Source organism: Monodelphis domestica, chromosome 7 (genome assembly GCF_027887165.1).
Source record: "Monodelphis domestica isolate mMonDom1 chromosome 7, mMonDom1.pri, whole genome shotgun sequence".
NCBI classification, from domain to species: domain Eukaryota; kingdom Metazoa; phylum Chordata; class Mammalia; order Didelphimorphia; family Didelphidae; genus Monodelphis; species Monodelphis domestica.
In genome coordinates this window covers 145,404,863-145,432,345 of record NC_077233.1, presented here as the reverse complement: position 1 = coordinate 145,432,345, position 27,483 = coordinate 145,404,863, and the positions used below count along the sequence as shown (strand labels likewise).

Genomic DNA, 27,483 nt, shown 5'->3' with positions numbered 1-27,483 from the left:
GAGTCTTGGCTTTAATATCCATGTTTCTGAAAATTCCTGAGGAACAAATCCTATAAAGAATGTGTAGTCTTGCTATTAGGAAAAAGTGCACACATCTTGGGAGAGTTAACAGAAGTCTTCTCTCTTGTTTTATTACCAATTCTCCACTGAATCACTAAGCATTGGGACAAGGCCTAAAGAAAGTAATCTTATTGGAAGTTGAAGTTTTGCTCTTCAGAGCATGCAATAAATGTCCCTTACATTTTCCCTTGGAATACAAGATTTACCAAAATTCAATTACATATTTGTAGAGATAAAGTAAAAAGTTAAACAAGAAATAACCCAAATTCTACTCCAAGTCACATAAACATAAATCTTTAATGTGAGTTAGACTGGCAAGAGAACAGCGCATTTTACTTACATTTGTATACTTAGACCAAACTCCTCATAAGCAAAGGTGCCACAAAAGAAACGACTCCCAGTTGTCACATTTGCAAAATGTTGCACAGACAACAAATTGATATAATGTGGGTTCCATTCTACCACTGCCTTTTTTTAAATGTGGAATCAGTTTTATCAGGTGCTTTTGGACATTAGATCCATCTTGTTTAAGAAAGAGAAACTCAACATGGCCATAGGCCTGTCCTCTCCTTAGAGGTTGGGGACGCCAGGGACCCTTGTACCCTTGTACATTGGGAAGGGACAGGGAGGACATGGAAAAGGAGAACCCTGAAAACATTAGAGACTACAAATAACTCATAATTAAAATGCAATAGTTGTTGGAAAACAGATGAACTAGATTCCCGCAATAGCTAAACATGCATCAATAAGACCAAACAGACCAAGAACAGCTCCTGTATCTCCACAGAAACTTAGGGTGGGAGGGCCCTATGTTAAAAAAAGAAAAAAAAATTATTAGAAGCTCAGCTCCTCAAAAAGTCTCCTCCCTAAACAAACAAAAAAGGGAAATTTCCACAATTATCTACAAATAACACATTCACCAATTTAAAAATATTAATTTGGTATTAACGTAAAATATGTACTTAATGAATTAACACAAATTAACCTGTGGAATAAAGTTTGAGACTGTAGTCAGTTACTTGGCCGCCTCAAGAAACAGAAGCATCAATTCAGATGAAAAGGTTAGTCATGTGAAATCACATAGTATTTCAAAAAAAGACTACAGTAACCCTAAAGGTCAAGATGTTCACAGCACCAACTTTTTAACAGTGCCCTTACTGAGAATTTTTGGATATTATCATTTGATTATATATTGATTTATCTTTGTCTCAAACACAAGTGGTAAACAAAGAGACTACACTGTAGCAAATTCAGTTAAAAGATGCAATCTCACAAGATCTGGGCTGAATTTTATGTTTTTTAAAGGGGTCAATCTATACTACACAAATCAAAATCAGCATATGTAGACCCTTTATAGGTGCTCTATGAACTTTTATTTTAACTGGGAGGGATCCAGAAAATATTGAACAAAAGAACCAAATTTATAGTCTAATCCAATTCTGGTTTTTAAAATCAGGTAATTTTAAGTGATTTAGGGAACCCCAACCATAAGATACCCAAGGTGCTCTGGTTGTCTTTCTGTAGCAAAGGCATAAAAATGGGGGGCACAAATAATAACATTCTGGACTTGAATATAAGCACCAGATTACAGAAATCAAAATGAAGTGGCCAAGTATTTTTAAATTCTTGATTCTTCTGTGTGAAAAGAGCAAATTCAGCACCAGTGGTAGTAGTAATATCATCAACTAATTGTATATAATTCAAGTCTCTGAAACATCAAGGTGAATGTTTTCTAAAGGACATAAATGGGGGGAGGGGGGGAGAGAAAAATTACATTTCTGACCATGGGGCTAACTGCTGCATTCATTGGGGTCAGGTAACCAACAAGTTACATGGGTGTCACTGGCCTATACGGAAGACAAGTCCATCAGATCAAGTTTTCTTAAATTCTTACTAAACAAAATTCCGTAAACAGTATGTAACTCTGTATCTCTAGAAACTCACAGCTATCTTCAAAACAATAAAAATTTAAATCTACAAAAGATGAGTTGTATTCGGCAAATATAAATGGTAAATTTAGGCTGTGTGTAGAATGTTTATCAGACTATTTACAGTGCAACACAGAGTGTGAGTTCAGATCTCGCCAGCTTCTCTTTCTTCTGATCTCTTTGAACCAGCGTTGCCATTTGTACCCTCAAGCCTTTTTTCAGCAAAGCTCTTTTCCCTCCTCTCTTTATCCTGGGACTTCTCTCTTGAAGATTGATCTCTAGATCTAGGGACAGAAAAATCAAATCAGTGGAAGCTGAAAAAGTTTCAATAGGAAGGTAGTTTTCCTCCTGATTATACAGGTGCCTATTAGCAAATCACAGGCAGTGGGCCATAAATACAAAAAGGTAAAAAGGAGATAAAGTCCTTTGTATTGACAAAAATTAGGCAGAATGCTCCCATTAATTTGATGTCAAGGGATATGAATAGTCAAGTATGAATTCATGTTTAACCACCTTGACCTTTGTTCAAAATTTAAATTCTAGTTTTATGATATGCAACTGCCAGGGTTATGATCTGCTCCTAAATCAGGCAGCCAAGAGATGTGATTCCTTGGCAACTGCAGAATAAATGTTCCACATATACTATCTTGCTCACTCTTCAAACCCTATTCTGAGCCCCATCTCCATGCTCTCCCACACACTCCCATGATAACTGGCAAGGAATTAATTCAAGTCTTTTGCATACCAAGTCAGAATTTCATTTAACTTCACCAAACCCCAGGTCGAAAATCTTGGCTAAAAACTTTTAGGACCCAATGACCCTGGTAACACAAAGAGAAGGGGCTCACTCCTGGTTGCTGCTACGTGAAGGAGTCAGAGTAGTTACTTGTGTTTCGAACTTCTGTCTCTGGAACCTCGGCGATGGCCCCTGCTATGGCTACGTGAGCGGCTGCGGTGGCGCCTATGTCTGTCCCGAGATCGGGAACGGGACTTTCGCCTCTCACGAGAGCCTGACCTTGACCGCCTTCGTCGTCTGTCCCGAGATCGTGACCTAGTTAGTAATGGCAAAACCCCAAAGCTATAGTTCTGAAAAGAACAACACCTCATATTTATCTACCATGTGTTTTATTATGTAAATTTCATTCAAACTTCAAATAACCCAATGAATTATTAAGTTATGGAGAAGTAGAAGCTCAGAGGATGAGAGACTTACCTAAACAAGGCACACAACTGATAATGGCAGTTGGTTTGAACTCAGTTCTTCTCAATCTCTAATGTATTACTTTCCCCACTACACTTCAGCTATTATTTAGAGTAACCTTCAACTATAGTACTCTAAGTTGACAGAGATTATCTAATGGAACCAGTGGTCAAAGCTAAAACCAGCATAAAAAACTTTTCTTTAAAAATTTATTTTTTCTAAAAAATTTAAAAATTTATTTTTCCAAATTTTCCCTGTCTACCTCCTCCCCCACACACTAAAGCAAGAAAAGGGATATCAAAGTTTTCTAATAAAGGCAGTCAAAAGCAAAATGGTTTTCTATGGAAGTAGTAAGTTCCCTATCCCTGAGAGACTTGAAAAATAAAACCTGTTAAAAGACTTTATAACAATAATTCATTCTCAGATTCTTTAGTCTGGATTCAGGCATTGGTGAATGCCAAATTCAAGGTGCCTTTGAGCTATGATCTGTCTTTTTTTTTTTAATTTGGAAAATTTTATTTAATTAATTTAGAATATTTTTCTATGATTTACCAAGATTCATGTTCTTTCCCTCCCCTTCCCCTAGCCCCCTCCCATAGCCAATAAGCAATTCCACTGGGTTTTACATGTGTCATTGATCAAGACCTATTTCCATATTATTGATATTTGCACTAGGGTTACCCTGTCCTTGTATTACCACCTTTTAGTAACTTCTCTGAATTCTGCCAATCTGACCCAATTTGTCATTTTTATTTGGGTCTGATTTTCCTCTTTTCCTAATTATCAAATTCTACATATTCTCTAAACCAGCTTATAAGATGGAGACTGGTTAAAACTTTAAGTTGAAAGGTTCAGAATAGAACATATTTGTATGATTTCTCACTTTATTATTTGCAGTAGAAAATAGAATACCAGACAGTAGTAAAGTGTGTCCTTCTTCTTATTACCTAGGCTTCTATCCCTATCCCTCCTCCTCATCACTATATGACTAGTTTCCCCTATTATTCTATTATTATGTTACTACCATCCTTGTTTTCCCCCTTTCCTTCATTCACAACAGGGAGAACATTTTTTTCCAATCATACATACAGAACACACCTACCTTCTTCGATCTCTAGTTCTTGATCCAGACCTAAAAAGGAAGAAAAAAATCGCAAACACTGAATTTTCCACAGCTACTACACATTCTTGACTACTACTACAGAACTAAATAGCTGAACAATTCACATTTCTATGGAGTTTCTGGTTTTACAAATGGCTTTTGACTTATCCAGTTACACAGCTAGAAATACAGGAGCCAAAACTTCTGACATAACACATTATAATAATATATTTTGGGGCTTATAAGAACTATACCATAACTCCATAAAGAAAATTATAGTAAGGTAATTACATCCTAAAATAACTATGGATCCCTAAAAGCCAACACTACCAATTATAGATTAAATGATACCACACTAACTACACCTCAACTTTACAAACCTGTTTTTTGTTTTGTTAATCCTAGAACCATGTTGGTGAATCTACAGCACATGTGTGTGTGTGGGGGGGGGGGGGGGGCGCTGCTTCCTTCCCCCTTTCTACCACACCTGAGGACATTTTTCAAATCACCTGCCTGTGCTAAGGGGGTTGCTCACATGCATGCAGCATGAGGATACAGTCTGGGTACTCAATCTAAGAGGTTCACTATCACTGTCCTAGAACAACAATTTTTATCACTTCCTCTGGAGATAAAACATGCAGACAGACTAGATATAGGATAAAATCTATTTTAAACTAATAGTTAAACACTATTTTGTTGCTTCAAAATTTGTTCTGGGCTTAGTTTCTGATGGATGACTTCAAATTATAGCTAACTTTCACTCATTACTCCCCCTTAAGCATTTTATTTTCTAGACAACTGTTCCCTCAACTTTTCCTGGCCTTTGCCTTTTTAAATTCATACTCCACAAGCCTGGATCACCCTCTCTCCTCATTTCCATCATTTAAGAGTCTTCTCTCCCTTCAAAATCTAGCTCTTCTATGAAGTCTTTCCTAATCTTAAAAGCAGCAATGGTATAATACAAAGGGTATGAAATCTAGGATTAGATCCCATTTGTCATTTACTATCTACTAGCTATCTGACCTTTTGAGCAAGTCATAATTTCTCTGGCCTTTATCAGTAAAATGAAGGGACACGAACTTGATGACCGCTAAGGTTCTTTCTAGTTCTGAATCTTGGATCCTGTGTGATTTGTTCACCAGAAAGAAATCTTTCTATTGCTTTTATCTCACTTTACCTTATGTCATACCTATTCGTGTCCTCCATATTTGATTATAAGCTCTAGAATGTTTTCATTGGATCCCCAGTGCCTAGGAATATGCTAAATTTCAGCTTTATTAAATTTGCAAAATCTCCCTCATGTTTTCTGCAAAGCTTTTAAAACTGCAAGTTTTTCTGAATTAGCTCATGTGCCATTTAATTTCCCTTAAGTGTGACTGCTAACATTCACCTTCGACCCATCCTTTCTTCTCGTTCTCTCTCTTCTCTCCTCCTCAAACGATCTTGATTTCTTTTCTCTTGTTTTTCTGCCACTGTTTTCTAAAAGCAAAAACACTTTTAAGATTTAAATAGGGTGAAATTTTAAAAGACAAAAACCTTCTAAGAGAACAACTTTATAAGAATTTAAGAAATTTTGAGGGATCTTCATTCTGCCAAGTAAAAGACTAAGAAAGGGTCATAGAGAAGTCAATTTCTCTAGGCATACATCACAAATTCATGATGACAAAATGCAATCCAACAAACAAGTACTTACAGGTTTCATCACACTCCAGAAGTAGCAAAAATTTTCCATCATGTAATTCATAACATTTCAGTGCTTCACACAGTGCCTGGCACATAATAGGGATGTTATCAATGCTCACTGATTGGCATTGCTTCAAAGTGATAACACTCCTAAATCAACCCAATTTCTTAGATGAGAGGATTCTATACCTTCCTTTTGTAGCTGTCAAGTGAAATTCTCTGGTGCTTAGTTGCCTGCAAACTCTTGTCAATAATGTGCCCACCAAGGAGCATGCTAAAGATGAGTTCCCAGGACAACCACCATACGAAAAACTGTCAGCTTTAAGCAAAGAGAAAACCATTTAAAGTGTGGCTGTGAACTAATCCAAGATACGATGACAGGCTATATAAAGCTACCAGTAAACACAAAAATGGTAGGAATTTTATTCTAAGAGAATCCATTACCAGAAACTCATTAACCAGAGCTTTGCTTAATTTAACTCGAGTAAAAAGAGTCTACCCTTTATTTTCTTCCTGTCCTACTTTCCAAGCAGACTGAACCGGTCAGGCCTCGGGTGATCCGCTGAAGTGGGACAGAAAGGCTGTGGCCTCAATATGTCAATATGACAACAGGTGGGGTAAACAGTCGCTTCACAGGCATTCTCTGACCAAAAAGTCTATTTCTGTGCCTTAGAAACCAAAAATAGGAGGAAGAGTTAGGAAGGAGCCAGAGGTGCCATGATATGCCAGTATTCATAGACTGCAAAGTTGCTCCTACAAAACTAAAAGTGAACAGTCCTTACACTCAATAGCTAAGATACTTTAAAAAACACAAATTTCAAGTAAAGTATATTAAAGAAAAGAATAAAGAAAGTGTGGCATAATGAGGAAAAACAAAGAAACAGTGGTCTCGCAGTCAGGAAGATCCTCATTAGTTATGGTCTGGGTTCTATTTACTAGCTGTGTGACCTGATTCTGTTTGGTCGTTACAAAAAGGAGATAACATAGGAACTACTTACCTTAGAGTGTTGCTCTTCAAAGATCAAACAAGAGCACATGTAAAATACCTTGTAAGTTGTAAAACACTATATAAATCATTAAAAGTATTTAACCCCACTTTTATATAAAGAACTTACTAAGTTTAAAAATGTTTTAGATCCCAACATGAAAAGGTTTAGCTTAAAAAGAAGAATAATGTTAAAAGCTATCTGTTTCAACATAAAATCTGAAGCAATCTGTTACAGAGAACTGACAGTCAAGGTTTCATTTTTATGCTTTGGCTCTAATGAAACCAAACACACTCCCAAAGGAACTAAAAGGGGGGAAAAAAAACCCTACTCTTAACTTACCCTCAACTGATCCAGTTTCTCACGAATCTGAATAAACCCCAAGTGTAATTTGCCCCCGAAGTGATCTGCAAGACGACGATCATTATCATGGAGACCAAGGTACGCAGAGCACACCTCACAGACCCGTAGTTTCTGCTGCTGGAAACTGGATGCTGGCATAGAATTTCTATATTCTTCCTAGGGGGAGGAGGGGAAGATTGATTTTTAAGATTTCAAATTCTTAAATTACCCCCTCTCTTACTGAAATTGAACTTTGTCATCTGCATCTTGACTTCCTAATTCTTGATATTCTTCCTATTCAGTTCTCTGACCATCACTTCATTCTGAACTTATTTGGTTCTCCTCTATCCAGCTTGATACCTTCTGGCAATTATTTCTATGTGCTCTCTTCCTTTCATCTTCCACATCTCAAATTCTAAACCCAGGTCTGAACTTGTTACTGAGTGATCCCTTTAATATTCTACGAGCTCCTTAGAGTTATGCATCTCAATTTCCTGTTGGAAATCTTCACCCAAATGTTTCACCAATAGTTCAAAGTCAATACATCCATAAGTAAACTTGGTATCTTTTCAACCAAATTCCCGAACACTCCTTTATTCTGTTCCTTGTACCATCAATCCTTGAATTTCAATTATCTTTTGATATAAAAATCAAGGGAAAAATCTCAGTCAATACTTTGCCAAGAATAGCTGATTTCTCTCCTCTCCTCTCCTTTCTGTTCCCACTGCCAACATCCTAGTTCAAATAGTCATTATCTCTCACCTAAACTACAATAATAGGGTATTGACAGAAGTTTCTGGATAGTCCCTTCCTATTATTTCTCTGCTCCATATACAAATCCAATCAACAACGTTAATAATCTTTCTAAGCAAAATTCTGGACAGGCTACACCCAAATGTCATTTCCTTTGAGAAGACTCTGTACTGTCATGTGAATGTAACTGTGAGCTCTCCCTTCCATGAAGGGCTATGATACTTTATATATGATCTAAAGGACTTCTATATACTTATCTTTATCCTTCTTACTGTAGTAAGTTCCTCAGGATCAGAAATATGAAATGCCATCTCTCTTTATATAAGTGAATGATACCTGACTATTCACTAAACTCCTATGTATCCTAGACTGGCTGGTAGAATTACCGGCACCAAGTTACTGCCTACATGATCAGCAACTTGGTGCCAATCACTTTCTTCTTCAAGTCATTTCTACCAGAAAAAAACGAGAACCAATTAGTCACCAGAAATTCTAATACTTGATCCCCATAGCATTTGAAAAAGGCTGTCTAAGACCAAAAATACATTTCTTTAAGACTTTATAAAGAAAAATCCCTGAAGAATTTAGGGCAAAGTAGATGAACAGCAAACATTTGCTTAATTGAACTATAAGCAATACAAAAGTTTCCAATTTTCACATTAAGGAAGCTCAAAGTGGCCAAGAATATGACCACTTTCACTTATTGTGTCACCTTGAGCAAATCATATTTGTCTTTCTATAATCTCTACTCAATGATTCTGGAGCTTCCCTCTAGGGCTAAATAGAACAAGTTGAATTTCTCTTCTGTTGAAAAGATTTTTGAATATTTTTAGACATATTTCCCTCCCTACTCCAAGTCTCTCTTTTCTTTAGGCTAATCAATTCCAGTTCCTTCAATGCCACTTTTTAATATAACATGGTGATCCTTATCATTATTACACCACACACAGAATCCACTCCAGCTCAGCAATGGTCTTTCAATGACAAGGCTTCCATTCAGAACTATATGCAATATTCTAGATATGGTCTGGCAAAAGGAAAACACTAATTGTCCTCATGCTATATATAGCTAACAATGTAGACTAGGATGGCATTAGCTTTTTCTGCCTACCATGTCAAATTACTTCAGTCTATCATTGTTATTTAAATGAGTACCTTGCATCAATGGTAGGATGGTATAATGGAAAGTATAACTAGTAATCAGGAGGCTTGTATCTGAATCTTAGCTTGACCTTTTTAATAGTCATGTTTCCTCAGGCAAGTCCTAATTTTTTTTGAGATCCCATTAAGCCCTTATGAAAATATTGGAACTTCCATCAAAAATGGTTTTTTCCCCAATTACATGAAAAAATCTTTTAACACTTGTTTTTGAAAATTTTAATTTCATATTTTCTCCTTCCCTCTTTTCCCTAAGTTGGTAAGCAATTTGATAAAGGTTATAAAATGTGCAGTCATACAAAACATGTCTATTAGAACTTCTTAACAAACCTCAGCTTCTTTTTTCTTTGCTCGAACTTTCTCCACTTCCATAAGAATCTTCTGGGATTCATCCACATTTCCTTCAGCTCCCAGCTGTTCAGCTTTAGCAAGCAGTTTTCCAATTTCTTCATTCAATTCATGTACTTTTTCTGCCTACAGGAGAAAAGAAGAATTGTGAACACAAGTCTGAAAACCTCTTCTAACATTCCTATTATGTTTCAGAAATGTATTTTCAAAGAATACAGGTCATATGGAAGAATTCCAAGAGCTACACTGTGGTTTATTTACATCCTGTATTTTAAGAATGTGATCTTTTTCTTTCTTATTGAAGTTTTGAATTTCAAGTATATTCAAAGGTTTTTTCTGCTATTCCCAATTTAGTCTTAAGGTGGTTCACAACACCTGCTTTACAGGTAAAACTCAACTTTGTCATGGCTCTTGTCATCTTGTCATAGCTCAAGCTTATTCTAATTCTCACTAGTAGTAAACTGTCAAAAAGAATAATCTTTCTAGGGTTAAAACATATAAAAATACCCACTGGTTTTCTGCAACATGTTATGATCACAGATTGTTCAGTAGTTTTATCTCAGCATCATTTAATCCTCTGTCTATTCCAAGACAAAAAACCACTAATGCAAAAAAAGAAAAGTCAGTACAGTAAAAAGGATCTATGACTGGGTGTGGGGGTGTGTCACAAAAGTTGTGGATTAGTCAAAATGGCTATGTAATGTTGAGCAAGCGAACTATCCCCGAGCTCTAGTTTCTTCACCTGTAAAATAGCTAGGTGATCACTAAGGTCTTGATTAAAGCTGGAATACAGGAGCTCTAAACTTCCTTCCAGTTCTAACATTCTTTGATCTAGTGCACACACACAATGAAATCTGCATCACCATTACACAATGCAGATTTTCAATGGTTCCTACTTTGGACATAACTCTAGCCTTAGAGATGATACAACAGCAAGACAAGGAGACCTGAAATTTAAATTAAAACTAATTATAGGCAATTTCTGCTGAAAATGATTCTTTACTGTTGGAAAGAAACACTTTTTTTCTGTTGAAAAATTCTCATTAACCATGATTCTTCCTCAAAGACAAAGAATTAGGCCTACTATATTTTTAACAATTGAGAAATGGTTTAAAATATTCAGATAATTCAATTTTACCATTAATAACTGGAAGGTTTATATTCAAGATCACACAAAGTAATGATCCAGGAATTGAATAGTTCCTAACTAAATTCAGAGGTCTTTCTACATCACAATTTCCTTTTGCTTCTTTAGATTATTTTGACAAGCTGGAGAGTCCTAGAATGGCAACAGTCAGAGACATGATATTTATCTCAGGGTATAATTAAAACACATTGTAAGTTCAAGAATCTGATTTTCACCAGAATTTTATCCGCTATACTTCATTCAATGCAACTTAGAGTAAGTAGTGTTCAAGAATGTGTGTAACCAAAAATTTAATCATGCCTTGGCCAAATGGAAATGAATTTTGCTAAGCTAGTCCTAAGACAAAAGACATAGTCTATCATCATGATTAGAAAGGGAAAGTTAAAAAAACATGGCAAATGCTCATTTTTTTTTGCCCTCAGCTGCGATTTCAATAGGTATTTCCCTCTAGCAATGTAGATTTGTCAACTATACTGCAAATTACAATTAAGATAGTTGTCTATGGGTTCCAAGAGATTACCTGACTCTGCCATTGTTAGAATGTGTCAGAGGAAGGACAAAAATAAATCCAAGTAGCCCTGACTTTGCCATTAGTTCTTTGCCCATTACAGCATGTCCCCAAATTACAATTAGGCAACTACACTGTAAAATGTTTATCAAACAAATTTGTAAGAAGTAGATCCACAAGTTCAACTGACTAGTTTAACCAGAGCTCTCTCCCCAGATAATTCCTTGGTTTGTTGTTAAGTTTTTCAGTCGTATCCAATTCTTTGTGACTCCATTTGGATTTTCCGGGCAAAGATAATGGAGTGGTTTGCCATTTCCTTCTGTAAACCTTAAAATTTCTTAGACTTATGAATGTTGGAAATTTCCCCATTAGGAAATCTCATACTGGAAAAAATTTCCTACTGATGGTAAGAACTCTATTGGAATGTGAACCCCCTTGGGGTGGGAGGATCCTTTTCCTCCCTACCTAAGACTACTTTAGGACAGAAACCTTTTGCTAAACAATGGAAAGGGCTTTGACCTATGCTTAAGCAGAGAACAGGAAGTTCTTTGAGTCATGATTGATTTTAGAATTGATACAATAGAGCTACTTGGAATGACAGAACCAGGTCTTGAAACTACAATCTCCACCCTAATCAGAGTAAAAGGATTTAGGAAGGGCTGCAGCAAGGATCAAGATTTAATTATTTGAGAATATGACCTTCAACAGACAAGTGCAAAGGGGCAGACCTCTGGGCGGTCCTGGGTGAAGCTAGAGCCACCATTGGCACAGGTTTTGTTCTGAGAGGTTGTGCTCTGAAGGAGTCTGAGAGGAGAGAGGTCCTGGAGGGAGAGCTCCTGGAGAGGTCTGAGAGGAGGGCTTGCTCTGAAGGAGGCTGGAGTCTCTGTCTCTGTCTCTCTCTCTCTCTCACCTTTCTTCCTCTTGTTTGTAATTAAAAACTCCATAAAAGGTTGACTGCTGACATGAGTTTTCATTTAGGAATTACATAGCTGAATTCCTTGGCGACCTTAAATTAATATATATCACTCTTTTAAAGTCATTTCCTTGTCACACTTCTCTAGTTCATTTTATAGATGAGAAAACTGAAGCAAAAAGGGTTAAGTGATTTACCCATATAAGTGTCTAAGGCCACATTTGAACTCAGGTTTTCCTGACTCCAGGTCTAGTGTTTGATTCACTACACCACCTAGCTGCTCTGATGGCACTCTTCAACTAATTTAAGATCAGCAAAATTTCAAGAAGTGACTGTGGTATGGTAAGATAGGCACAATGATGTATATTATTGGTGGAGCCATATTTTGGAAAGCAATTTGAAACTATCCTAAATATGACTGAAATGTTCTTATCCCTCAAACCAGAGTGCTCTTCTATATTGGCATGATTCCAAAGAGATCAAAAACAGAAAAGGTCTTGTATGCCATTAACACTTCTTGTAGCATTTTCTATAATAGAGAAGAATTGGAAACAAACATCAACTGAAAAATATCTAAACAATGAATAATGGCATATCACCGAGTAAGAAATGATGGCAGTAATATAGAGAAACAAATGAAAAATTAGGCACATCTGATAAAGAAACAATAAACCTAATATAGCAATGAAAATGCAAAGACCAAAATGAAAGATCTCTATATAATGGGGCCCTAGAGAAGAGTTGAGAAAGTATTTCCCTTTCTCCTTTCTGCAGGGGTGGAGAACCATGGATCATATTACCAGAAACAGGTGATATTTTGGGTGGTTTTGCAAAATGGCTGGTATCCTTGATCTTGTGGTAACAGATCAGAAAAGGAAAAAAACCAAACAAAACCAACTGACATGTCAATATATGCTTCTGGAAGTATGATCAATATTCCATATCCATGGTCTTCCACCTTTGCTATAAGGGGAGAAAGATGCATTTTATCAACTCTTCTCTAGTTGGAGGAAGGATATATTTAGAAATGATTGCAATACAAAATCAAAAGGCATAAATTTTATATATTTATAGATACATATATTTAATGAGTAACTGTGAGAACTGGGTTGTAATTCTGGCACTGCTACTGATTCATTACATAAAAAGCTTCTGTTGCTAAAGGTTCTTTAATAAGAAATTTAAGTAACATTTCCTTTCTCTTTTAAGACAAGTCACTTCCCCTTCTTGGCAGTTTTCCCATTTGTTAAAAAAAAAGGAGAAGCTGAAGTAAATTTCTAGGATCTCTTTCAACTCTTAACTTTCCATAAAAAAAGAAGCCCCATGAAAACTATATTTTGCTGAATCTCACACTCACCTTTCTGCCTTACCTTACAGAACTGGCAACATACATCATATGGCTGTTCTCCCTAACCCCACAATGGAAACATTTAATATACCACCATGAAGATTTTCAACCTGGCAAAGTCTGTTTCCCTACTCCCCCTCCAGCCCCTCCATATCAAAATTAAAACAGTAATACTACTAACAGAGTAAGGTGTCCCTCCCTCCTTCCTTCTTGTATGGCCAACTGATTCAAACCTCAAAGAGCACATCAAGGCAAGACCCAGGGTTCTGGAATCTTCTGGAATCTTGGTTGTTCTTTTGCTGGTTTCTGAGCCTTACTTAAAGCAATTCTATTATTTTGGTTAGTTTATATCATGCTGTAACAATATGCACACTCACTAATACCCACATACTTTCAGTTGCTATTCTAACGTCTAGGGGACCACAACAAGGCTCAAGCTGTTAATTTTAATCGTGAACTCAACAACCATCAACAAATCATTCTAAGGTTTTTTCCTGAGTACAAGAATACTATGATAGGGGTCATTTCCTAGTTATAATCAGTACTCACTACTAAGAAGTGTATAGCATGGATAAAAAATATCCAGAAGATGAAAAATCTTTCCTTCCTCTTCCATTAGCCTGAGAAATTGGAATGAACCCACAATAAAAATCTAGTAAAAAGGGGTTATCCCTTCTAGTTCACTTATTTCAACTAACTTATAGGTTTCCATTTTTACTTCCCTGTTAAATTTACAGATGGTACAAAGTAGTTAAATGGAGTATATTTAAGGCTTTAGTCTACAGGATTTTTACATGGCAGACTGGTCAATTACATTCCCTAATAATTAGTGTTGTGTCTGCAATTTACTTCAGTGCTTAAGAAACATCAACAGATATATATACCTTGAAGGACCTTAATTATTATGGGGGAACCTTAATTATTATTAGTGATAAAGTGGGAGTTAGTCTTCATGAATGCTACACATTCCAGATTGCTGTTCTTTAGAGAATGCTTTAAACAAGCAATGTTTTTAAATGTAAAATTCCAAAGCTCTGTTAATAGGAATGAAAGAACTTAATTAAACACTTAATTAAATGATACCTTGGCAGAAACCTCAGCACTGATCTCTTCCTGTGTTTCAGCCAGTCGCTTCTTAGCAAGTTCAGTTCTTCTGTCACATTCTGCAATAAAGGACTCCAGATGATCCATTGCCTGCATTTAAGATAAAGAGATAACTATAATCAAATGTATTTTCTTCTAGCACTTAAAACTTGTAAATATAACCAATGGTTAATTTCTTAAAGCTGATAAGCTGACTTAAGAGAAAAATTTTAAGACATCTGATTCTTCCATCTCCTATGAATAAAACAAAACCCACCAATCCTACAGAAATATTTGATAGAAGCATTAGATGAGGTATTTTTCATAAAAAAATTTACTTTGTTTCCTGATATCTACAAAGTTCAGATTTAAAAAGAAATTTCAAAAATGACTTTTTGCTGGAGATTCAAAGAAAACATATACAATATAATTAGTTGGTATTCTTGGGAGTTACATATATAATGCAACTGAGCAAACCAAAAAGGCAAGAATAAAGTTTTATTCTGGTAAGGATAGGACAATTTTAATCAAAAAGGGATAAAATTTGAAAGGAAAAATACTAGAAATCTTTAGAGATCACCTATTCAAGTATCTTCCCATTTTACACATGAAGAAACAATGACCCCAAAATTAAATTAATTCAGCTACTGGCAAATCTAATTTGAGCCCCTTTTTTTTGGACTTAATTCAGTGCTCCTTTCACTACAGACCATACTCCCCAGATGATAAACTTTAGGCTACTTGAAGTAACATTTAATATCAATATCACTTTAAATATTAAGAACAAGAAATTTTAACTCCACAAATTCAGCTTGTTATAGTAAGAAGTAAAAAAAAAAAGTTTGGAAAGGTTGATGATAAACTTAAACATCAAATGAAATTATAGAAGGTGGCTCTAACTCTATCAAAGGTGAGAACCAGGACAAAAAAGAGATCTAGGTTAAAGAAATTAAATCTCCAACAGGATGGGTTTTGTTTTTTGTTTTTTAAATACAAGAATGGCCAGTCACAGAAGAGGCCTTCTCTGGAGATCTTTAAAGCTAGAGGTTTTCATTTTCCAGAATGGTTTAGGAAGTGGTCTGAAGGGAAGGGACACTATGCTAGTCTCCATCCTAACTAAAAATAATATTGAGTTATATGCCCAGTGTTTTGCACAGTATAAGACCTTACATGCTTTATTCATTTACAAATTTTTCAGGGGTTTATAGTCACATTACATGCAAAATTTCAGAATATCTATTACTGGAAATCTAGAATTCATTTCACTAATATAGTTAGGTTATATAAGCTCAAATAATATGAATATTTTGCTATTTGGCTAAATAAAAAAATCAAATAGAAAGATTCAAAAACTAGGTGTAAAAATGCTGTAAACAAATACCCCAAAGAAAACTTTTAAATCTCCAGATATACTCTTAAATTATTTAAAAATGTTAAATGATGTGTCCCTATCAAGTTCAGAGTATAATATATTTATACAGATCATGGTTCCTTATGTTGGAAAATATTACTCTTTATTATCAATACCATGTCTTATTTACTTTCTTACTTTCTCAGGACCTAGGCACAGCAGTTTTCCACTCTTACTCACACATGCTGCTAAACTAAATAGTCCACTACAACTATGCTATCTCAATGCATAATCTTTTTACTCCTTCCTAATTAAATTTCAACCTGTTACAAGTGTTTTGAAAAATTCTTTTCCCTTAAGCAGACCCAGCCCAATTTCAGTTGAGAAGCTATTATACTTAATCAAGAAGTTATCCAACACAAACTACCTTTTCTCCCTTTCTCAACATCTCAAAACCCTTTGACATTATCCTCTACTACTTCCTCTAGTCATTAATGAAGAGGTGATCCTTCCACTTCTCTCTCTCTCTCTCCTATACTCCAGTTCTACAATCACCAAGTGCCTAAGAGCCATTTCAAACTGCATTACCTTTTAGCAACCAGAACTCAACACATTCAACTCCTTATCTTTTCCCCCAAACCCACCACTCAACTGAACTTCCCTCTAGAGTTAAAGGGATCATCATTCTTCCTGTTTTAAAACCTCACTGTCAACCCTCAACTCTTAACTCTCTCATCAGACTTTGGTCTAGTTTGATTTAACTCTCACATTTATCACTAAGACATACACTTCTTGAATCAAATCCTTATTATTCATCTCTTTGCCTAGACTACTGCAATAGCTTCCTATTTGGTCTCCTTGTCCAATGTCCTAGCCTATTACAATCTATATTCCACATAACTGTAAAAAGTGATTTTCTTACAGCACAGGTATAATATCACTCCCCTAATTAATAAACTCATCAATAGCCACCATTAACAACTCTAGGATCAAAATTAAATTACTTTGACACTAAAGGCTATTCACAACCTCAATTCTTCCTGCCTTTCCAGTCTTGTTACAAATTATTCCACTTCACATAATGATCTTGAGAAAGAGCCTACTGTCTGGCCATATTGACCTAACATGTTTCATTCAGAGCACACAATCTCCAAACCTTTTTACTGCCTGTTTCTCATGCTTGGAATGTTCTCCCTCCTCACTAAAATCTCTTGAATTCCCTGTTTTCCTTTCTGACTCAGCTCAAGTTTCAATTTCTACATGAAGGCTGGCTTTCCTGATACTGTCACATGCTAAGAAGTCTCTTTTACAAAAGCAACATACAAAAATGCACCCATTCTGTATGACATATATTTATGTACATGTTGCCACTTTCTATTTTAACACAAATTCCCCGAGGGGAGGGATTATTCACAACTTTTGTTTTTATTTCCAGCATTTAGTAAGGAGCTGAGTCCACAGCAGGCAATTATTTAATAAGCTGCTTGCTGATTTGCTTAACCAGATGAACATTGCTTATATCAACTGACAAAAGTAATGTAATTTTTTACAATGAAAAAATGTTAATTAGTGATATCAGCCAATAAATAAGTATTAAGTGCCTACTAAACACTGTAGACACACAAAAAATGAAAGTCCTTGCCTTCTTAAAGCTCATAATCAAATAGGGAAGGCAATATGCAAACAAATACATACAAACCATATACAGGAAAATGGGAAATAATCAACAGACGCAAGGCTCTAGAACGAAAAGAAATCAGAAAAGTTTACATTTTAGCAAGGATTTGATGGAAGGCAGAAAGCAAAGTCAGAGAGAATGACAAATGAGAGCTAGTAAATGAAAATATACAAATTTAAAGCGTGTCTTGTGTGACAATCAGCAAGGATGTCAATGTCAGCAGACTGAATTGTTGGGGGGTGGGGGTGGGGTGTAAGACAACTGTGGGAAGGGGAATCAAGTTATAAAGAGCTTTAAAAATTTTACCTCAAAGGAGATAGGGAAGACTCTACATAGAGATTACAATAGTCCAGAAGTAAGATGATAAAAACCCGCACCAAGATAGTAGTAGTATCAGAGGAGGCATACGTAATAAAATAAAATTTATATGTATATAAAAGTAAAATCAACAAGCCTTGGCAACAGATTAGATTGGGGGTAAAAGGGTGAAAACAGTTGAGGATATCTAGGTTGGGAGCCTGGGTGACAGGGAGGATGGTGATGCTTTCCACAATAATAGGGAAGCTTGGGAGGGTTGGGAAGAAAGATAGTTTTAGTTTTGAACATGTTGAATTTAAGATGTCTACAAGACATTTAGTTTGAGATGCTTAATAATTAGTCAGAAATGCAAGACTTTAAGTCAAGAGATAGGTTAAGGCTGGATAAGCAGATAATAAATGAAACCACCGGAGCTGAAGAAATTACTTAAGTGAAATAGCATAGAGGGAGAAGAGGGTCCAGGACAGAAACCTAGGGGATACCCCACAGTGAGCAGGCATGATATAGATGAAAATCTAATAAAGAAAACAAAGAGGAAGTCCTGGGTAGGAGAACCAGCAGAGAACACAAAAGACCTATTAAGAAGAAAGGGGGGGGGGGAGGGGCAGGGGCAGGGTGTGGGTAGCTCAGTGGATTGATAGCCAGACCTAGAGATGGGAGGTCCTGGGTACAAATCTGGCCTCGGACACTTCCCTGCTGTGTGACCCTGGGCAAGTCATTGCCTAGCCCTTACCGCTCTTCTGCCTTGGAGCCAATACACAGTATTGACTCCAAGATGGAAGGTAAGGGTTATTTTAAAAAGAAAAAGAAGGAGAAAACAGGGGAGAGACTGACAGCAGCAAAAGTTGCAGAGGTCAAGAAAGATAAAGATTAAGAAATGGCCATTAAGGCTAGACAGTTAAAAAGAGAATTTGTAACTTCGAAGAGAGCAATTTTAGTTGGATGTCTGAAAACTAGACAAATGAAAGTTAAGAAAAAAAGTGAAATGGAGATACTGATTGTACACAGCTTTCTCAAGGAATGTAACCACAAAAGTCAGGAGGAATATAAGATAGAATTAGTAGAGATAGATGGATCAATTGAATTTTTTTGAGGATGGGGTAAACAGGAATGTTTGTAAAAAGGAAGAGCTAATAGACAAAGAGAGGTTTAGGATAACAGTGGCAGCAGTCTTTAGATTAGAGCTAGAACATGTGATGTAACTTGTGCAAGTAGAGAGTACACTTTGGCAAAGAAAATGTTCATCTCTTCATGTGGGATGGAGTAAAGGAAAGTGGCAGAAGGAATCTGAATGATAGATGAGATGGGGAAATTCAGTTCTAAGTGAATAGTGTCAATTTTTTCATGAAAATATGGGAAAAGGTTATTAGCGAAGAGGGCAAGGGGAAAGAGAGCCCTAAAGGTATGAGGAGAGATGAATTGCCTGGCAGCAACAAGAACTTAGCTGAAGTCATATAATACCAATATTCAGTGGACCCAGTCAGCACCAGTTTTATAAATTCCTACAGCTTTGTTCAGTAGCATGTTCAAAGGCAGTGGATTGGAGGTGGGGATGGGGTGGAGTTGAGGTCGTGGGTTAGCAGGTTAAGATCAGCAATATAAGGGATAAAGAGACAAGAGGGGACAGTGTAGTTCAAATGGTTCACCAAGAGGTCAAGATGAAGAAGGGTGGAGAGTATAGTGAATACAGGGATGACAGCTTAAAAAAGAGGGAAAGGGATTAGAGGTTACTGTGGATGAAGAACAAGTTTAAGGCAGGAAGGAAGACAAAGGTGGAATGCCAACAGACTGTGATCAGATAAAGGCATTTCAGAGTTCATAAAGAGGACTGAGATAAAGTAAATGTCAATTTAAACTCAATGAAGGAGAAAAGAGTGTCCTGAAGGTCGTGAGATAGTTTCCCAGAATTTTAATTGAAAAGTTAAATATGGACTGAGTGAACCTCAAAGGGTGAGAATCAAATAACGTTGAATAATCATTTAAGTAGTAAATCTGTTAATTCATTTTGCCTTAAGCAGAAGAGAACAAGAGTGCAATTTTATTTTAAAAGATTATATCATTCTGTAGTCATTAAATAAAACCTAACGTTTTCTGCTTATTTCTGAGTATACTCCCCATAAATCAGCTACTTTAGTAGGTTTTAAATAGAAATCTGTTCTCATTTTGATATTAATTTTGTGAATAGCAGAATTACAAGGTGTTATGTTTTACATTTCATAAATATTAAAATTCTTTATTAAGCATTTACTGTCAGATAACAAGCATTTATTAGTTGCTACTATGTATTAGGCATTGTGTTAAGTGGTGGAGATATAAAGCAAAAGTGAAATAGTGCCTACCACAAAGGTGGTTATACTCTGAGAACACACACACATACACACACACACACACACACACACACACACACACACACACACACACACACACACACAATAATGTAGAAAACAGAATCAAGTTAATTTGATAGGAAAGGCTAGATAGGGTTGGTAGAGAGGTGATCAGAAAGGTCTTCATGGAAAAGAAGAGCTAAAGCTTAAACAAAAACTAGAGATTCTAAGAGCAGATGAGTTTTATTTGATCTTAAAGCTAAAAGGAAGCCCCTGAAGTATATTAAGTAATGGAGTGATATGGCCAGATCTTTTCCCAAGGTGCAAGAAAACATCAATGATATATAATATATAAACTGTATGATCATTCTTCTCCCATACAATTCCTAAAAGGCATAAAGCTGATAATTCGTTTAAAATAACAGAGGCTTGTTAACATTATTAGTACTATACTTCAATCAAATAAATCAACAGTTATTTAACTGGAACACTGGTAACAAAACTTTAATTTCATTTGCTTAAAATACTAAAGAACATAAGGACAGAGTTCAGTCCAAGATATGTCTATTAGCAGGAGGGAAGAAAGCTAAAGTATATTTGAAGGCAATATATGAGAATATTTATGGAAAATTACATATTTCTTATTTGAAATGTGAGCTTAAAACCTATCAGAAACAGAATAAGCATCATTTTTTTTGTTTTAACTAGAGAAAGTAGTTTTCTTTTTAACCATTTCAAATCTAGGAATTAATGGCTTCTATTTGAAAGGTTATTTCAACTAAAAGTTCCAGACTATCTTTTGTAAGGAAACAAGAGAGAAAAAAAGGGGATGGGGGGTGGGGGTGGGGGTACATAAGCAGAAAAGTCTCCAGAAAGGCCTAAGGAAGCCACAATTTTGTTTCTGAAGAATGTACAAGTCCAGAAAGTTTAGGTGGGGTGCCCATAATCAAATAGAGTGGAGAATGGATGTCTATGGAAGGAAAGACAATTTTTTCTCTTGTACAGACACATCATTTTGTGTAGGTAGGTACAACCAAGCAGAAAAAAACAGAGTAAAAACAAAGACCTAAATGAGGGGAAAATACTTCCATTTTTTTCAAATTAAGAAAGGATTCTCTACAACCAAAGAAGGTAATTTCATGTGATAATCCAATTTTCTAATTCTTTCAGGTAAGTGGAGAGAGAGACAGGCCTGGAGGTGGGAAGTCCTAGGTTCAAATCTGGTCTCGGACAATTCCTAGCTGTATGACCCAGGAAAATTAACTTAAATCTTAATTACCTAGCCCTTAACATTCTTATGCCTTGGAACCAATACTAAGTATAGATTCTAAGATAAGGGTTTTAAAAGGTTAAAAAAAAAGGGGGGGATAGATATACTATTAACCTGACACCTCCTCTTCCAAAGATCAAATCTTATGGTATAAAGTGATGAATTAACTTTTTGTTTAAATTTAAACTACCAATTTTCCTGACAGTTGACCAAACGAAGAAGCAGGAAATATGTCTGTTTGACCCAATCTAATTCAAGAGAACTCCCAAAAAAGCCACAATTGAGAAACCAAAAGTTACAAAATAATGCTTCATAATGTAGACTGTAATTCAGAATCAAAATATTGAGTCATCTTTAATGATTCACATCATCACATATGTGGAATGGGATGATGGTGGGTAACTGAGAGTGTGTGCGTATGTATAGAGGGGAGTTTTACTTTTTTTATTTTAATTAATTTATAATATTTTCCCATGGCTACATGATTCATGTTCTTTCCTTCCCCCCTCCCTAAGTCAAGAAGCAATTCCATTGGGTTTTACATGTATCATTGTTCAAAGCCTATTTCCATATCACTAATATTTGCAATAAAGTGATCATTCAAAGTCAACATCTCCAATCATATACCCATCGAACCATGTGATCAACCATATGTTGTTCTGTGTTTCTAGTTTTAAAAAGACATGAAAGCATATACTGATAGGGCCCAAAGAAATGATACTATTCAGTTTTAAAAAACATTATAGTAATTTTAAACAACTAAAAATCTGCCCTGAACAAGTCTGAGATTTTACATGTTACTAAGCAAGAAAAGGGAACCTAAAAGCATTAAAACCTCTTTAACAAGCAACAGAATTTAACTAAGAGATAAAAGGGTTAGAAAACTGCATTATTATAAGTAAGCAATTGCCTCTCTCCTTTAATAAAGTGAATTCAGTTAGCTAAGAGATTTAGAGACAACATATGATTTGTAGGCTCACTGATTTAGAGTCAAAAGTAGTCTTTAAGAGATCAAGTTCATGATATTGATGAGAAAAATGAGGATCCAAAAGGTTAAGGAACAGTAAAGTAAGAAATAATGGTAAAGTGAGAGCTGGGACTTGAAACTAAGTCAAAGAAACACAAAATCTCAAAGTTGGAAGGGACCTAGGAAACTACCTCCAACCCATACCTGAGCAAAATCCACTCTACAACCTACCTGATAAGTGGCCATTCAGCCTTTGCTTGAAGACCTCCAGTGACAGGAAACCCACTACCTCCTGCAGCCCATTGCACTTTTTCAACAGCTATAATTATTAGGAGTTAAATTAGAAAACAATAATCTCAAAGGTCCCCTGAAGCTCTCATTATGTCCACCTTACATGTCAAGTCATTGGGAGGTGAAAAATCTCTAATTCAACAGGTTAATCCTGGACATTTGTGAATTGTTTTTGCTAGTCTGTGAATAAACAAGAAGGTAGACCAAGTTAATCCAATATTTTAGTTTCTTAGGTTGACCTTGCTGAAACAGTTTGCATGAAGAAAATATTTATGTAAAAACAAAAGGCATCAAAACACCCCCCCCCCCGGCCAATTTAATGGCTAAATGGTCAATGGCTTTTTACAAAGTCCTCAAAAGAACTGCAAACTCCTGATATCTAATTGAATATTTTTCTAAATCACCAATAATACAATTGCAAATCTAAACAATTCAGTAGTTTTTAAGTCACGTACCAACTAAAAGGCAATGGCAAAAAGATGAAAAATCAATGTTAGGGGGGCACTATGAAAAACCAAGAACCTTGGCAGTGTTACTGTGAAGTGGTCCAACCATTCTGGATAGCATTAGTAATTGTGCATAAACAGTTAACAAAATATATTAGACACTTTGACTCAAAGATTCCACTACTATACCTATACCCTAAGGAAGTCAAAGACAAAACAACCCATAAATATCAAAACACTTATAGCAGCATATTTTTAGAAAAGTAATGAAAATAAACTCATTGTTTAGGGAACAGCTAAGTGAATTCTGATACATAAATGTAATGGAATATTAAATTACTCTGAGAAATGCTTAAAACGAAGAACACAGAGAAGGATGGGAAGAGTTATAGTGCAGGATAAAATAAACAGAATGAAAAAAAATACACAACTACAATGTAAATGTAAATAACAAGCACAAAAAGTTTAACTTCTAGTTATGATTACTATTACACACCTAAAGAGATAAGAAAACGCACCTCATTACCCTCTTAACTAAAGTGAAGGACTATAGGATGCAAATATTGTCAGACTTGGTTGATATATTTATTCATTAGGTGTGATAACTGATTTTTCCTCTCTATAATTCTGTTATAGGGATGGCTCTCTTGCTAAGATAGGACTGATATATTTTGAAATGTAGTTAACACAAAACCTATAAAACCAAAAAAGATTAGAAAAAAAAAGTACACTGTGAAGCACCAAAATGTTGAATGATGGTGGTAGCAACTTTTCATCCAATGTATTTCTTTTAAAGAAAGCACCTATTTCAATATATAAATCAGCTTTTATAGATTTATGATCACCTAAAAACATGATTCCCTGCTATCTTTTAAAGTGGCAAAATACTCCATCCAACTTTGTACTATCTCAAATGAGATCACAAAATGGCCTGACTTAATCTGTCAGGCCTTTAGAACTTTAGAACTGGGAAGTAACATAGAGAGCACTTAGTCCAATATCTTCATTTTATAGAGGAAGAAAATGAGGCCCAGCTTGTCAACAGTCTAAAAGCTTTAAAGTGGTCAATGTTCTCAAGAATTACATTAGGCACATCCCCTCTCCCTATAACCTGGTTGGCTAGTTAACCTTTATATATACTTAACATTTGGCCAGGGATGAAATTTATAGGAGACCAGGGCAACCTACAGCTGTGGGATGCCTCATTTTCAAGAGAATGTAACCTATGACTGGCATCTGCGAGTCTGCTAAGATGTCAGAGAGATCTAGTAGATTTGAAGACTACTAATGGACCCTAAACATTCTGTTGAATAAAATTATAGTTTGTTACACTACAAAATATAATTTAATAAATTAATTATTGAATGTCAATCAATGAAGATAAAATTACATTATACGACTAAAAAAGGGAAAGAAAATATCTATAATTAATGTAATTAAAATATTTGAACCTTTAAAGAAACACATATTTGTTGTTACATTTAGTTACTCAAGGTTACTACTAACAAAATAATTTTCATTTCCATTAGTTTTAGGATCATTTCTTTTTCTAAAACGAATCTCTCATCTCATACTTAATGAAGTTAACTTTTTTAATCCAACCTTAAGATTCTACATATATTCCTATTATATTTCATCTTATTGAATCTAATAGCTTGTCAAAATCATTTTGAATCAGACTGTTATCATGTATTACATTATCACTCCCAATGTTATATGACCTACAAATTTGATAATCAAGTAATCAATGCTCTTACCTAATTCATAGATAAAAATTTTAAACAGCATAGGGTCAAACACGGGTCCCCAAAGGTTATTCCATTAAAGACTTCTTCCAAGCCAACAACAAACTATTAATGATGCCTGGCCAGCCAAGTCTGAATCCATCAAATTATAGTATTACCTAGATCACATTTCTTCATGTTTAACTTGGCTTACATGTCTTCTATACAAAAACCGGATGAGATTTTAGCAAATGCTTTGCAAAAATTGAAATAGGTTATTTCTACACCATTCCTTTGGTCCACCACTCTAGTAACACAGTCATAAAAGAAATTAGACCTTGTTGAAGATAATGTTGACTTTTTTCTGATTGCTACTTCCTTATTAGATATTCATTAACCATAGAAATCCAAACATTTCCTTTCTCCATTACTAGAGCATCTCTCCCATTTGTCATGATAATAGGCAGTGGTTCAGAATTCACATCTGACTGGACTTTCAGTACTGTAGGGTTATAATGGGCCAGATGAGTTTCAACACTTCAAATTGTCAGAATGAATTTCTCTCTCCAATGTAGCTTTTTCTGATCATCTTTCAGAGACCTGGTGGTCAAATACCCAAGTAAATTCAGGTATAGGTGAGCCTCAGAAAAAGAACCAACGTAACTAACAAGATAGGAAACAATTCCACAGGCACTGTTCCCCTAGGCAGCCCAGGCAAATTAAGAAACTATGATTGGTTCCTGAGATGTGAGAGTTAGTGAGTGGAGAAAAAAGCTTGTAAGTTGAGACCAGGAGGAAGTTTCGGTCTTTAGCTCGTGTATGTGGTGGAGCAGAATGGACCCTTGGCAGAGTTTAGCTAGAAGCCCATAATGGCGATAATAGATTAGAAAGGTTAAGTACCTCATTACCTCCCTACTACTTTTACTTCTCTTTACTACTACCACTACTACTACTGCTACTTTTGATTTAATAAAGTTATTAAGCTACAACCAGCCTCATAAATTTTAAATATTATAAACTTTAGCTTGGTTCTCTAATAACTTAAGAATGAATTATCTACTAGCTATTTTAGTTCTATTCTTTACAACGGAAAGATCACCTTTATTGACAGAGAAATGTAACCGCCAAAACGTGGTTGCCAAAACTGTAAAGGTTCTGGCCAAACTGTAAGGATAATTTTAGTGTTTTGACTTAAAATCTAAAATAAGTGGTCACCATGGGAAATTCCCAAATATGAAAATACCCAAGTCAGTTGGGATTTATGGAGATTTTTAATTAATATAAATGAAGGAATTAAAGAGGGAGAGGGAGGGGGAGGGAGAGAGGGACGGAGAGAGAGGGAGAGGGAGAGGTAGAGGTAGAGGGAGAGAGAGAGAGAGAGAGAGAGAGAGAGAGAGGAAAAGGTGCTAGGCCAAAATGGCCTAGGCTGGAACCTAAGGGAGAGCGAGTCAGTCTTTTATCACTCACCACAAGATCATCTCAAAAAACTCCATTCCACTCCGAACTCTAACTACTCCAAACTAAATTTTATTGCCCAAACTGACTTCTCCTTTTAAAGAAATTTTCTCTTATGCCATCTCCCCTAAATTTTCACATCTACCAATCACAGTAGACACTTTTTCCCAGGACTGCCCATTCTTAGTTCTCATCTTCTTTGGTTCTCACATTCTCTGGTTAGATAAAATCTACCGAGTACTTCACACCTCTTTTGTTAAGCTTGCCTTTTGTAAGGTGCTTGACTTTTTAGTGATTAATTTAACCTTTATAGGTATTTAGCACCCTTTTCTATTAGATCTAAAAATAGACCTAGCTTAAGGTTCTAGCTTTACTATAAGTTAAGAGTTAGGGACTTTTCATTGGTCAATCAGGAGTTTGCAACTTTATCTTCCCCTAAGGCACTGTCTGAGTGGGGTGGAGTAATTTTAAAAGTTCTCTATACATTCCTGATCAAGTACCTCCATTGTTAAAATAGGGAAAAACGTAACCAAATCTTCTAAGGCATAGTCTGAGCAGTTTTAAGATTCACAGAAAACAAAAGTAATATAACTTATAACAGCCACCAATACCTTTCTGTCATCCTTAGCTTTCCTCATTAGACAGAGTTCATTAAGAGTGTCTCCATTCTTATTATTTTTATAATCCCTTATATGCTTTTGCATTTATTCATCATTCTCTAGTCTGTGCTTCTATATTCTGTACATATCTTTTAAAAATCTCTGCTATGTAGTTACCAGTGGATCCACATCAATCCCTTTGGGTCATAGGATCCCATCTATCCCCATCTATCTCTGGAAAAAAAAAAAAGAAAAAACCTTTATTTTCTCTCCAAAATTCTAAGGTATGTGTAAAATGCAATGATCACTTCTTTCCTTTTACTTTTGACTCAAATTATCCATTTTTATTTAAAAACATGTTACTTCCTTCCCTTTAAGAACAAAACCAAACCAAAAACCTTTACCGTCTGTCTTAGAATCAATACTAAGTATTGATTCCAAGGCTAAAGAGTGGTAAGGTTTAGGCAATTGGGATTAAGTGACTTGTCCAGAATCAA

The 27,483-nt window shown here is 35.6% G+C and overlaps 1 protein-coding gene across 3 annotated transcripts in view; it reads right to left on the bottom strand.

The window, feature by feature from the left end:
• Nucleotides 1-338: 338 nt before the first annotated feature.
• Nucleotides 339-27,483, bottom strand: part of LUC7L (LUC7 like) — a 46,606-nt gene continuing 19,461 nt past the window's right edge. For 2 of the 3 annotated variants that reach the window (XM_001364897.4, XM_016424137.2), the window contains 7 exons: nucleotides 14,561-14,671; nucleotides 9,544-9,687; nucleotides 7,303-7,479; nucleotides 5,682-5,770; nucleotides 4,292-4,321; nucleotides 2,875-3,039; nucleotides 339-2,272 (listed from right to left, as the gene is read on the bottom strand). In XM_001364897.4, coding sequence (XP_001364934.1) covers nucleotides 2,134-2,272; nucleotides 2,875-3,039; nucleotides 4,292-4,321; nucleotides 5,682-5,770; nucleotides 7,303-7,479; nucleotides 9,544-9,687; nucleotides 14,561-14,671 — 855 coding nt within the window. In that variant the 3' untranslated portion in view covers nucleotides 339-2,133. Of the gene's footprint in view, nucleotides 2,273-2,836; nucleotides 3,040-4,291; nucleotides 4,322-5,681; nucleotides 5,771-7,302; nucleotides 7,480-9,543; nucleotides 9,688-14,560; nucleotides 14,672-27,483 lie in introns of all 3 variants that reach the window. The other variant, XM_007499182.3, reaches the window with a different exon arrangement.